Genomic DNA, 12,974 nt, shown 5'->3' with positions numbered 1-12,974 from the left:
GTAACAGCTGTTCCCCGGGGGGCCCCAGATCAGGCGGCCTGAGGCCCTGGTTCTAGGCTCTGTGACCAGGCGCTGTGACCTTGGGCACATCCCCGCCCCGACTGAGGGCCCGGAACTCTGCGTCTCGGGGGCGGGGAGGACGTACAAGGAGGGACAGGGCGCGCGCCTGAGGCCAACGGACGTCGGGTCTTCTGGCAGACCCCAGCCAGGGCCCGAACCCCAGCCGTCAGCCGTGTTTACATTCCACCCGCGCAGGCCACGCGGCTTTTTGCCGCTCCAGCGCCGCTCGGCTCCGCCCCCGGAACCCGGCGACCCGCCCCTCTGCCGCACTCGCGCCAGAGCTCCCCCGCGTCCCGCCTGCGCGGCCCCGCCCCCCCGCGCGCGCGGGCCAGCCCACGAGTCCGGCCCCGCGCGGGCTCCGCAGCTCTAGCCGCGCAGGCCCCGCCCGGCCTCCGGGCCTCGCCTCTCCGGCGCGCAGGCCCTGTCACTTAGCCCCGCCCCGCGCTGGCCCCGCCCCTGGCGGTCCGGAGCGCCGGGGCCGGCCAGCGCCACACGGGGCGGTCCTGAGGGCGGTGGCTGGGCGGGCCCGGGCCCTCGGGCGGCCGCTGAGGGGCTCCCAGCCGGTCGGGGCGGGGCGGAGGGTGGCGGGAGGGCGCGAGGGCGGGCCGGGGGCCCGTTCCGCGCGCTGGGATTTTTAAATGTCCCGCTCTTAGCCGGGCGCAGGAGCAGCCGGCTCGGCCGCCAGCGCGGTGTAGGGGGCAGGCGCGGATCCCGCCACCGCCGCGCGCTCGGCCCTCCGCAGCCTCCCGCCTCCCGGCTTCCCGCTCGCCTCTGCCTCCTGCCTCCGGCCTCGGCTCGTGCAGCCCGCCTGCCTGCCGCGGATACGGCTTCGGGTAAGGACCCCGCCGCGGGCTGCCGGACGGCGCGGCAGGCTGGGACTCCTGGAGCGCCCGGGTCGGGCCGGGGTGGGGGTGGGGCGAGGCCGGGTCACCGGGTCCCTGGAGGCGTCAGCGCGGGGTGCCCCGGTAGGGTGACTCAGGGACAGGCTACGGGGAGGTGTTGAGGGGAAGACTGAGGCAGCCGGGGCCCCGAGGGAGGCGATGGGCCGGCGAGGGTTTCGGGGGGCGTCGAGGGCCCCCCCCACCCCGGGTTCCGACCCGGCATCGCGGGCCGCTGGCGGCGCCGCGGGTGACAGGCCACCCCGGGCCCATCGGCCATTTTCCCGACCGGCCCGGGAGGCTCCCGCCGCTGCTGCCGCCCGCGCGGGAGGGGGAGGGGTGCCCGGGACGGACCGGCGGGCCCTGGTCCCCTCCGCCGGCCGTCCTCACCCCACTGCCGCTTCGTGCCCCCAGGCCTGAGGTCTGATCCTGCGCCCAGCGCCATGCCGAGGGAAAAGAAGGAGAGGTGAGTGGCCTGGCCGCCTCGGGGAAGGGGAAGGTGTGCAGTGGTGGGGGAGGGGTGGGCCGAGATTTGGGGAGAACTCTTACCTCTGTGCCATCCTGGCTTTTCAGGGATGGGAAGGAACCCGGCACCATGAAAGAGGAAAGCGGCACCGATGTCTCTGTTCGCTCCAGGAAAAGGAAGGCAAATGTGGCCGTTGTGAGTACAAAGGAGACAGGTGGGGGAGGATTCCCCCCCACCCCCCTTCTTACCTGGGTACCAGGCTGGGTTCTGACCACATATTTATTGATAGGGGGTCAAGGGGGTGCGTTTGGCAGAAATGGTGCTCATAACCTTACCAGCTTTCTTTTTTTCTCTCTCTCTGTGTTTTTGTCTTTGGGCTGTTTGATGTGTTTCCTTGGGGCGTGGGTTGTTTTATGTTAGTTTTTGCAGGATCCAGATGAAGAAGTTGCCAAAATTGACAGGACCGTGAGACAGCAGTGTGGCAGTCAGGTAGGTACATTTTCTGATTATGTCTAAGTTGAGGGTCTCCTTTTTTGGGGTCACATTAAGTCTCATATTTCCTTGCCTTCTGCTGAAGGCTTTTTCTCTAACTGTGGCCACAGTCCATACAACTGAGCGCTGTGCCTGTCAGTGGGCACTGACCTCTGCCAGCCTTGAGATTCCAGGAAGGTCTGTGTTCCTGACTGACATCCCTGAGATGACAAATATGCGCTGATGTCTGGAAGAACCAGAATGGACCTCACATAACTCAGTCCTCTCCTTTTGCCCTTGAGGAAACTGAGACTCAGTTAGAGGAAGAAAGTAACCCAGAGTCCTGTGCAAGCCAGGGGCGGAGTCTGTCCTACAGCCTCTCTGTGGGCTGGTGAACTGCGGGGAGGGCTCCTGAGACAGAGCTCTTTGGGTAACTGTGAGGATGGGGGTTGTGTGTACACACATAAGCACACATCCACACTTGTGTTTCTTCGTCATGGTGCTTAAGGACTTCCTGTCCCTGCTCCCACCCCCTTTAGGTCATGTTTCAAACTTTTTCCCCCTTTCTGAAAGTTCTTCTAGCCCATCCAGCAATTACCTACAGTGGTCACTGTCACCTGGAGCTTGATCTGTCCTCCACCAGAGTATTAGGAGGACATTCTGTGTAATGATATGTGCATCTCAACACATTTTTAAAATTGACTAGTCCATTTCTCTTGCTCCTCCTTCATGGAGTTCCCGCCATATTTCTTACATGCTCATGGTATCATCATAATATCAGAAGTTCCTAGCAGAAAAAGCTTGTATTATCTCTCTGCCTCCAGAAATGGCTGGAGACTGTAGTTATGGCTCTAGTAGGGGAAGCAGCCTATCTCCAAACTAGCTGATTAGGCTTTCTGACGCTATAGCAGATAAAAGCTGAGCAGGAATAGTATTTGAGCAGAGGATACTGGTCCTGATTAGGTTAGCAGTGGAAGCACATCACTTTGTAGGGCAGTGAGCAACAGCCATAGCAACTGGGTTTGGAAGAGTGAAGGGCTTCAAAGTCGAGGGGCACATTATTTGTAAAAAGTTGTTACTGCACATAAGACCCTAGTAATTAGTATTTCTGGGGAGGTTCCACTGAATATTGAACAATGGCTTGATGATTTCCTTACTGTATTAGAAGAAGAAATACTTTACTTTAGGAAAGGAAATAAGACAGTGCATTCCAAGTTCTTTCCTTTTTTTCCTTTTTTCTCCCTGTAAAGACTTCAAACCAAGCAAGTTAATTTTTGTGGATTTCTACTAAAATGGACCTCTACTTTGTGAAATTCAAGACTGGTTATTTTCCCGCCTGTGTTTTGAATTGAAGTTTTTAAAAATATATATTTATTTACTTATGGCTGTGTTGGGTCTTTGTTTCTGTGCGAGGGCTTTCTCTAGTTGGGGCAAGCGGGGGCCACTCTTCATCGCGGAGCGCAGGCCTCTCACTATCGTGGCCTCTCTTGTTGTGGAGCACAGGCTCCAGACGCGCAGGCTCAGTAGTTGTGGCTCACGGGCCTAGTTGCTCCGCGGCATGTGGGATCTTCCCAGACCAGGGCTCGAACCCGTGTCCCCTGCATTGGCAGGCAGATTCTCAACCACTGTGCCACCAGGGAAGCCCAGAATTGAAGTTTTTAACTTAGGATGAAGCAAAGCTGTCCCTGTTGACTTCTTGGAGTTTTAGGGTAGTTTCTGTTCTCAAAGATAACCTGAACTGTGCCTAGGGTGCCTAAGGTGGGGCTTTGGTCCTATCCTTGGACTGCAGAGAGTTGATAGATGTGATAACATGAATAGCCATATTATTTCCCACTAGAAGGCGTTTTCATGGTTTTTCAGAGATTAATGACAACAGGTTTCTACACATTTTGCAAAGTAGATAGCTTGAAAATTACCCATCATTTATGGAGCAATCAATGTCTTATGTTATTTCTCTGTGTAGATTCATGAAGCTAGAATTTTGGGGTAACAACCTTTTTGCCAATTAATTACACAGAATTTTTCTCTGGAGTTATCATAGTTCAGCCCTGTTCAACAGCTCTGAGCTACTTGTAGCCCTCATGCTCAACTCCATGAAACTGCTTCGTCAAGACCACATGGAACCTTTGATTCTTACCTTAGGTTTTTCTCAATGAAGATAATACTCTTTTATTTAAAGTCTATTTAATATATCCATTTTTGTTGTTCAATTTTTTGCATGAGACCCAACTTTTTTACTGGAGTGGAGTCCTGGAATTTCTATTAGTTACTTCTCAGAACATAATTTTGCATAAGGTAGTTTTATTCTCAGTTAAAAGTTGGTGTCTTGCTGTTACCCAGTTCCTTCCTAAAGTCAGACTGATCTTGCTTTCTTTGAGACATGGTATACATTCAAGTTAAATGATACAGACTTCATTATTCTGCTTCATCCACTGGTTCCTAAAAGGCCAACTTTGGGAACCATTTGTCTGCTTGTGGTTCACCCAATTTGTCTGTGAACTACAGGTGGGGAAATGTTACCATTTTATCTCCAAAAGCCTCCTCTCAGCTATTTCAGCCATGTGGCTGTAGAGGGTGACAACCAGCTTCTGCTTTCAAAACTAGAATTCATTGTTGAATGAAGAGCAACTTAAAGCAGTTGTAATGTGACCCTTTTTGAGTCAAGGAAATACTACCAGCACATGATACTAGAACTGGAAGGGGATGTTGCCCTTCTCCAACAGCTGTTGGCAAGAGCTGTCATGGTTAATTTGCATGCCCAATTCTTTGCACATTGGATGGAGAAGAGCTTTATCCTGCTTTGCTCTTCTCAGTACCCTGAAAGTGCTCTGGCTTCCTCTGAAAGTGACCGGTGTGCTGTGGTAGCCACCCTGTCCCATATCTTCCAGGCAGCACTTAGAGCCCAAGTTTCTATGTTCATATATAGTCTTCTCCGTTGTCTCTTTTCTAGTCAATATTAATGGTCTCTCTGCTTTAAAAAAAAAAAAAAAAGCCAAGAGTCTCAGACTTTTTATAGAGCTTCCATACTGGCAGGATTGTTAACATGCCCTGTCTTCAATAAAATTACTATTTTATAATTTTAAAAATCAATAATAGTCCTTTAGAGTAAGATAATAGAGTAGCTTTAAAAGGAAAAATGTTAAATGGCAAAATGACATTATTTTCCAAATATTAAAAATTGACTTAAATTAAGTATCTGGAATCTTTAAAAGAAGCATTGTTTGGGTTTTTTTAATAGGTATATATATATTTTTTAGATGTTGGGGGTAGGAGTTTATTAATTTTTTTATTTTTGCTGTGTTGGGTCTTCGTTTCTGTGCGAGGGCTTTCTCTAGTTGTGGCAAGTGGGGGCCACTCTTCATCACGGTACGCGGGCCTCTCACTATCGCGGCCTCTCTTGTTGCGGAGCACAGGCTCCAGACACGCAGGCTCAGTAGTTGTGGTTCACGGGCCTATTTGCTCCGCGGCATATGGGATCCTCCCAGACCAGGGCTCGAACCCATGTCCCCTGCATTGGCAGGCAGATTCTCAACCACTGCGCCACCAGGGAAGCCCTGTTTGGGTTTTTAATGATGGTTTATTCAATTAGCATTTATCACTCTGCAAGGCTTTGGGGTGGGTTTCAGAGGTCTTCAGGAATATCTAGGCTTTATCTCTACAGACTTTTTAATATATCCTGTGACTATTGCTTGATTCAGTTTTAACTAGGCAGATGCTCCTTTTGTTTCATTTTGAGTTAAGGAAAAGGAAAGGTCCCCGTTTTGTAATAATTTTGGCTTGACCTGCAACCAAAGGAAGATGTCACATTTGGTGGGTTTTGTTTTAAAATGGGGAGACTTTAAATATAGATGGCAATCAGTTTACATTTTGATTTTTTATACTTGTGATTGTGGAGTGCTTATGTAAATGCTTTTACTGGAAATTGTCTTTCACTTTTAAGACATTTCATTAGGTTAGTTGTACTTATTAAAAAAAACAAATCTTTGAATTGTGACCAAATAATCTCACAACACACTTTAGGAGTCATGCTCAGTGTCTTACTGAGCTGCCAATAGATTTTATTCTTTTGTTTTTTTGGTAACGTAAGAGCTGTTTGCATTTTGTCTTACCCTTCCTGCGTCTATTTTGCTGCTCAATCACTTCATATGAGGATGATGATGTGTAGGGTAAAATGCTACTGACTGTAGTTTTCTTAGGTTTTACTGCATAGACTCCTAAGCTAATGACAAAATGAAATGAAAGCTTGGAGTCATTTCTGTGTCTTCCGTGCTATCTCCATCTTAATTTAGGCCAGAATATTGACTTAGGCCTAGAGGTTTCTCTCCAGCGTGAAGACATTTTCTGTTTTACTGGCTGTTTGACAAATCAATGAATGTAAAAACAGCTGGTTTACATCAAACATTTTTTTCATGTGTCTTTCTTTACAGCCTTGGGACAGTAATACAGTCTGTGAAAACCCCTGTTCCTTGATTCCCACACCTGACAAAGAAGAGGATGAGCTCGTATACCCGAATTCTGCATATAAGCCTCAGAGTTGCACACCATCTAGAGCCTCGCCACTGCCTGTACTGAAGTAAGCTGACTGCTGAGTGCCTTCTGGATCTCTTACTCCCTGTGTGCACTCCCGCCTCACTAGTATGGATGCATACTGACACCTGTCTTTTGCTTGCTTTTGTTTTTTGTAGCTGGGCAAATAGAGAGGAAGTATGGAAAATCATGTTAAACAAGGAAAAGACATACTTGAGGGATAAGCACTTTATGCAGCGGCACCCTCTTCTGCAGCCTAAAATGCGAGCGATTCTTCTAGATTGGTTAATGGAGGTGAGCTGGAGCCTTCCTGTTAACTAGAAGCATTGGCCATTTCTAGTTTCTTCTGTGCTGTTATAATCTCTTCAGGTGTTTGATTCCATTGACACATTCTGTGTCTCTGAACTGTGGTATATATACTACAGTGGCCTAACTTTTTTGCTTATGTACTTCCTTAAAAGAATTTCTGAAGTATCTTTACCCCTTAGATATTTTTAAGTTGGCATCTAATTTTTTTCTCAAAGTTTAAGTAGTTGCAAAGGTTGTATTTTCCAATTAATTATAAATATTGATATTTGATCTTTCAATTTGTACACTCAAATTGCATTTTATTTTTTTTGTTTGTGGTACGCGGGCCTCTCACTGTTGTGGCCTCTCCCATTGCGGAGCACAGGCTCTGGACGCGCAGGCTCAGCGGCCATGGCCCACAGGCCCAGCCGCTCTGCGGCATGTGAGATCTTCCCGGACCAGGGCACAAACCCGTGTCCCTTGCATCGGCAGGCGGACTCTCAACCACTGCACTACCAGGGAAGCCCCTCAAATTGCTTTTGAGTGTACACAGTGGAATGTGGATAACAGCTATTTGATAGCCACTACCAAATGTTTAAAAAATATATGAACAAATTTATCTTTGAGTCAGAAAATTTACATTGTTTCTTTTTAACTCCTTGGGATTCATTTCTCTTTACCCACAGAATTTTATCCTAACAAAATATTTTGTTCAAATCTTTTATTGATCACACTATCATACTTCTCTACAATAATTGATCAAAATAACAAGTATTACAAATTGTGATGAATAATTGTTAAACATAAAAAGTAATATTGTATAGGCAGTGCACCTCCTTCTGGGAGGAAGTGTGGGTGACTCAGTAGTGGCTCAATTAAGGACACTTCCTGGACACCTCTGTAAGCCTTGGGTGGGTGAGAAGTGGGCTTTCTTCTGTGATGTGGAAGGACATCTCAGGCAGATCTGTTTTATGAAAGCACATATGGAAGTTGAGTGTCTAAGTATTCCCTAAAACTGAACTGTGCCACGTACCCTTTAGGAAGTCTGTATTAGCAGGGGTATGTGTACCCCTGTTGTGCTTGTCCTAGAGTCAAATCCCCTGCTGCCATTTTATGTCTATGTGCTTCAGTCAGGCAAGTCACTTAACTGTGAGTCTTGGTTTTCTCATCTGTAATGTTTTCTAGCAATATTTGCTTGCAGAGTTTGTGTGGATTAGAAATAAGTACAGTTTACATGGTAAGCAAGAAAAGTTAGCTATTTTTATCATTCTTAATTTGCTTTTCTTTATTGGTCCCTGAAAATGTCAACATAGAAAATGTACAAATGTACAAATTCTTTGGCCTTGCTGTTGTCCACAGACCCACCATGGCACATAGCCCTTAGGGGCCTTTTGGAACATTTTATAATTCCTTGAAGCATTAGATGTGGTATGCTTTAACCTCTCAGGCTTCAGCTCATAAGATGATGTGACTGAGAGGTTCTATTTTATATAATGCAATTGATGCCATTGATGCAATTGATGCTTTAAAGAAATGATTTTCCCTGCAAGTCAATGAAAAAAGTCATGTAATACTATTGAAAGGATAGAAAAGAATGGTAACCTTTATGTCTTCAGTGGGACAAGACTAGAGTCCACAGTTCACAGGCAGTCTCATCTGCAGCGATGTTAAGTTTCCCAGCCCCTAGCCCAGCCAAGAAGTCTGTACATAAGAAAGGCAGTGCTTATGCTGTGTGCCCAATGGTGAGCTGGGTAAAGTAGTCTGAAAGTTTGTTCCTTAGAGAACAGAAGCTCTAGTTTTACTTCTAATCCTATTGTAGTTGTGTTATTTTATAAAAACTAACTCTAAATATGGCTCCACCTGGACTTCAGAAACACTCTTTGGTGATTGATGGAGTTTTCTACTAATGTTCTGTTTGTTGTTTCCTTTGGTACCTTTTCTACTTATTAACCCCATGAAGTGTACTTACATGGGATATACTGTTTAGGAACAGCAGTTTTAAATGCACAATCAGACACTTGATGACAGTAATGAATTGAGGTCTAATATTTCCTTGGTCCTTTTCAACTCCATCATGTACACTATTTCACCATGCCTCACAGCAATCCTGTGAGGTAGGGAAAACAGATATTGTCCTAATTTTATAGTCTGAGATAATCCAAGATAAATGGGTTTGTCTAAAGGGGAGCCTATGCTGGAACCTAGATCTCCGAGTCTTTTGTTTAATGTTTTTAAAAAACCATTTGCCTCTTGTGATTAACAGATTAACAGTGTTTTAGTGTTGTAGTCTTTAAGTAAATGTATGTTCCAGCTTTCAAACTTTCATACTGATAGTGCCCATTGTGAAGAAATATGGTAGTTCTTTCCTCATGTCATAATGAAACTTATAAAGGGGGACACCTTTCTTTGAGAAAATTCCATTTTTCCTTGAAATGCTGCTTTTAACAGGCTGTGAATGTACCTTCTTTCGCAGCCTATGAACATTTGCTCTTATATTATAGATCACAGAACACTTCATCCTTATACCTGAATTCCAGTTTTTCATTGTGCATGTGCTTAGGGACAAGCAAGGTAACCATCCTTTCAGAGAAGCCAGGTTCTCTCTCTTGATTTGGTTATATTATCCTTCACCAAACTCATGACAAGTTTTTTGTCTTTCTTTTTTTCTCAAGTAACTGTTCTAAAACTTACTATTTTTTCAGGTGTGTGAAGTTTATAAACTTCACAGAGAGACATTTTACTTGGCACAGGATTTCTTTGATCGGTATATGGCAACACAACAAAATATTGTAAAAACGCTTTTACAGCTTATTGGGATTTCGTCTTTATTTATTGCTGCCAAACTTGAGGTAAATAATTTTCAAATATTTGTTATGTAGTACATGCTTGAGCTCCACTGAGATTAGGGGAAGAGGTCAACTATTTGTCTAAATTTTTCTAATTTGAGGCCTTCTAAAGTTCAGCCACACACACAAAAAAGCTAGAAATTTACCAAGAAAAGTATGAGTATATAAAATGCTTAGGTTAATATAATTCCTTTAATCAAAAAAATTGAACTTTGACCTGAGAGGATTAAAATTTTGGTGTGATTAGAAGGGTGAATGGGCACAGCTTTCAAACATGTTGAAAAGGTGAAAATTTCAAAGCTCCCCATTGAGTAAAAGTTTGATTGATTTATTGATTGATTGATGTGGGTAACTGTTTCATTTCTTTCACAATTAATGCATTTTGAACCACTGGAGTGGCTCTTGTATTTATCCCATCAATGTACCCTTTCCTTCTTTCTATATCAGCATATTAAAAAGAATAAATTGGGAGGTACATTATAAGTTAAAACTATCAGAGATGGACTTTTTGCCAGTAGTATCTTCCTTTTATTTCCTTTCAGGAAATCTATCCTCCAAAGTTGCACCAGTTTGCTTATGTTACAGATGGGGCTTGTTCAGGAGATGAAATTCTTACCATGGAGTTAATCATTATGAAGGTTGGTTACAAGTTAGTTTTTCAGTCCTTTTTAAAAAATCCTACATAATATCTTTTCTATATTCAGCATGAGTGCATCTGGCTAGGTGTTCTCTAGGTGGACACACTGTGGCATGGGAAATGGCTGCATTTTGAACTCCTTTAGAGGACCAAAGGGAGTAGTAATGTCTTTTTCTTTTTTCAACCATTGGTCTCTTTTCTCTCTGTTTTCCCTTAGGCCCTTAAGTGGCATTTAAGTCCCCTGACCATTGTGTCCTGGCTGAATGTATACATGCAGGTCGCATATCTAAATGATTTTTATGAAGTGCTCCTGCCGCAGTATCCTCAGCAAATCTTCATACAGATTGCAGAGGTAAGTGGCTTTATTACCTCTGTGGGGCGACCTACCCCACCACTAGATGGAGTAACTTTAGAAGGGATGTGTGTTGGCCGTGTCCCTCAGTGTTCTTTTCTTCTCCATAGCTTTTAGATCTCTGTGTCCTGGATGTCGGCTGCTTAGAATTTTCTTATGGGGTACTTGCTGCTTCTGCCTTGTATCATTTCTCTTCATCTGAATTGATGCAAAAGGTTTCAGGTACGTTGGCTTTCCAGTCCATTCATAGGTGTATTGAACTTATAAACCAGTTGTTGGCCTCATTTGAGCCTAACATGTATTTTCATTGCAGGATATCAGTGGTGTGATATAGAGAAGTGTGTCAAGTGGATGGTTCCATTTGCCATGGTTATAAGGGAAACAGGAAGTTCAAAACTTAAGCACTTCAGGGGAGTTCCTGCTGAAGATGCACACAACATCCAGACCCATATAAACAGCTTGGATTTGCTGGTCAGTACTGTTCCTTGTTTCCCAGACGAATTCTTAAAACTGCCCGAGCAGCCTCTTCACTTTCTTTCCCACAGGCTCCAGATATCCCCAAAAGACTCTGATTCTTTTAATTCCATGGCAAAGAAAAATGGTGGTCAACAGATCCTCTCTCTAAGTATCATGTAGCCCAGAGACTTTTAGATTGTTCTTTGCTATTTTTTTCCTTCACTCATCTCCGTAGAAAAAAGCACAAAGTAAGTGAAGCCCAAAGGATACATTCTTCCATGTTAACATTTCTGGCTTTTATTCTTATCATCAGGACAAAGCCCAAGTAAAGAAAGCCATATTGTCTGAAGAAAATAGGATTTCTCCTCTCCCCACTGGGGTCCTCACCCCCCCACAGAGCAGTAAGAAGCAGAGCAGTGGGCAAGGAACAGCATGACCACACCAGCATCCTCACCAAAGACAGCTGTGCGGAAGTGCCTGCCCCCAGTTCTCTCCCCTCTACTGCAGCAGAGGCGTGCATTTGCTTTTACAGATATTTAAATGGAAGAGCATGTCTCTTCCGCAACAGAAGGTTTCTGTGGATGGCATTGGACAGGGAGAAGTGTTTCTTATTGAATGCTTAGATTTTTTTAATAAGTGGGTCAAGTACACCAGCCACCTCCAGAACACCAATGAGTGCTCCAGATGCTGCTAAGGAGGGTGATACTTGACTTGATTGACTGTTCACACAAATAACAAAGGCTTGAAGTTGAGGAGTGCCATGTTGCTGTTGGTCTCCCCCTGGCTGTTCTGGGTCGAGTCGTATTAAGTGGAACAGGTGGTTGTGAGCGTTAACGGCGCGCAGCCCACAACCAGCTATGCTGGGGGCCTCCCCTTTCCATACTATCAGTTGACAGTGTACAATGCCTTTTATGAACTGTTGTTTTGTAAGTGCTGCTATGTTTATCCGTTTTTTAATAAAGATAAAACACTGTCTTTGAGACAGCTGGTTTTATGAGCTATGTCTGGTAATTTAAGTTAGGAGTCAACTTTGAATGTGGCTATATCAGGTTCTCTTTTTTAACTTCATGCTTCTCAAAGCTCAAGCCTCTCAAGCAAATATATTAAAAGAAAACTTTTGAAGTGAGCTTCAGGTGCAGCCTCACAGGCCTCCTCAGGGCCCCTGAGCTAGAATGAGGCTCTGATTGGCATCTTCCAACAGTGCCCTGTGAAGTGGTGGCTCCCGGTGGCCTCACTGGCTGGCTGTGGTGATAGTAGTGAAGTCACGTCTGCATCGAGAGGATTCTTAGGTATGATTCCTTCCCGAGCACAGGACAAGGGTCATAAAGTATCTGTAATTAGTGTTATTTAATACTCTTTTCATCCTTACCCAAAGCTTAACCTAAAGTATTTTTTTGTTCGGAGAACTTGTTAACATAGTAGCCTAAAACTACACTTTGAACAAGAAAATGCAAAGTAAAATTATATGTAGTTCAAGGCCGTGATATTCGTATATAGTCTGTTCCCTGACCATTTATGGAATCACCAAGTGCCTTGCTAACAGAGGAGGTTACTGTCCACTTTAAGGCCCAGTGTGTACAGTTCACATCATGTTTTGTGGGACATTCCCAAAGTGATGGCCTTGTCAAGTCTTGTGTTTCATTTTCTCACAATGCTTTGGTGTATGTATGGGTTCATTAAGGGAGGGTGAATGAGCAAATAAATATCATTTATTTCAACTTGGTATTTTATTATTTTGCAAAAATCTATCTGAAGTAGAAAGAAAAACAGCCACTTTTAATCTACCATATTTATATGAAATTTGAGAGATCCTACTTTTTCACATTGTGATGTTATAGTTCTGGCAGTTCTAATACAGTTTTCTTAATAAATGCATTATAAATCTACATGTAATGGTATTTAGTCAAATGATACTCCTAGCTAATTATTTCTTCATCTCAGAAATGCTCTTGCCTTATAAGTAGTGAATTTTTAATGGTGATCATTTGTGACT

At 44.7% G+C, this 12,974-nt stretch overlaps 1 protein-coding gene across 2 annotated transcripts; it reads left to right on the top strand.

Annotated features, from left to right (window-relative positions):
- Positions 1-798: 798 nt before the first annotated feature.
- Positions 799-12,637, top strand: CCNE1 (cyclin E1). Of its 2 annotated transcripts, none has more exons than XM_082676355.1 (12): positions 799-893; positions 1,353-1,404; positions 1,512-1,599; positions 1,834-1,893; positions 6,303-6,448; positions 6,561-6,696; positions 9,393-9,539; positions 10,079-10,174; positions 10,391-10,525; positions 10,636-10,747; positions 10,839-10,996; positions 11,295-12,637. In XM_082676355.1, the coding sequence occupies exons 2-12, from the start codon at positions 1,382-1,384 to the stop codon at positions 11,415-11,417; spliced, it is 1,224 nt and encodes a 407-aa protein (XP_082532481.1). In that variant the 5' UTR covers positions 799-893; positions 1,353-1,381; the 3' UTR covers positions 11,418-12,637. The 2 variants fall into 2 exon arrangements, with proteins under 2 accessions (XP_082532481.1, XP_082532480.1); XM_082676354.1 differs by having other exon boundaries at positions 1,825-1,893.
- Positions 12,638-12,974: the final 337 nt, after the last annotated feature.

The sequence above is a fragment of the Grampus griseus genome (assembly GCF_964374135.1).
Source record: "Grampus griseus genome assembly, chromosome: 19".
Taxonomy (NCBI): domain Eukaryota; kingdom Metazoa; phylum Chordata; class Mammalia; order Artiodactyla; family Delphinidae; genus Grampus; species Grampus griseus.
Note: the sequence above shows the minus strand (reverse complement) of the source record. Positions and strands in the feature narration are given on the sequence as shown.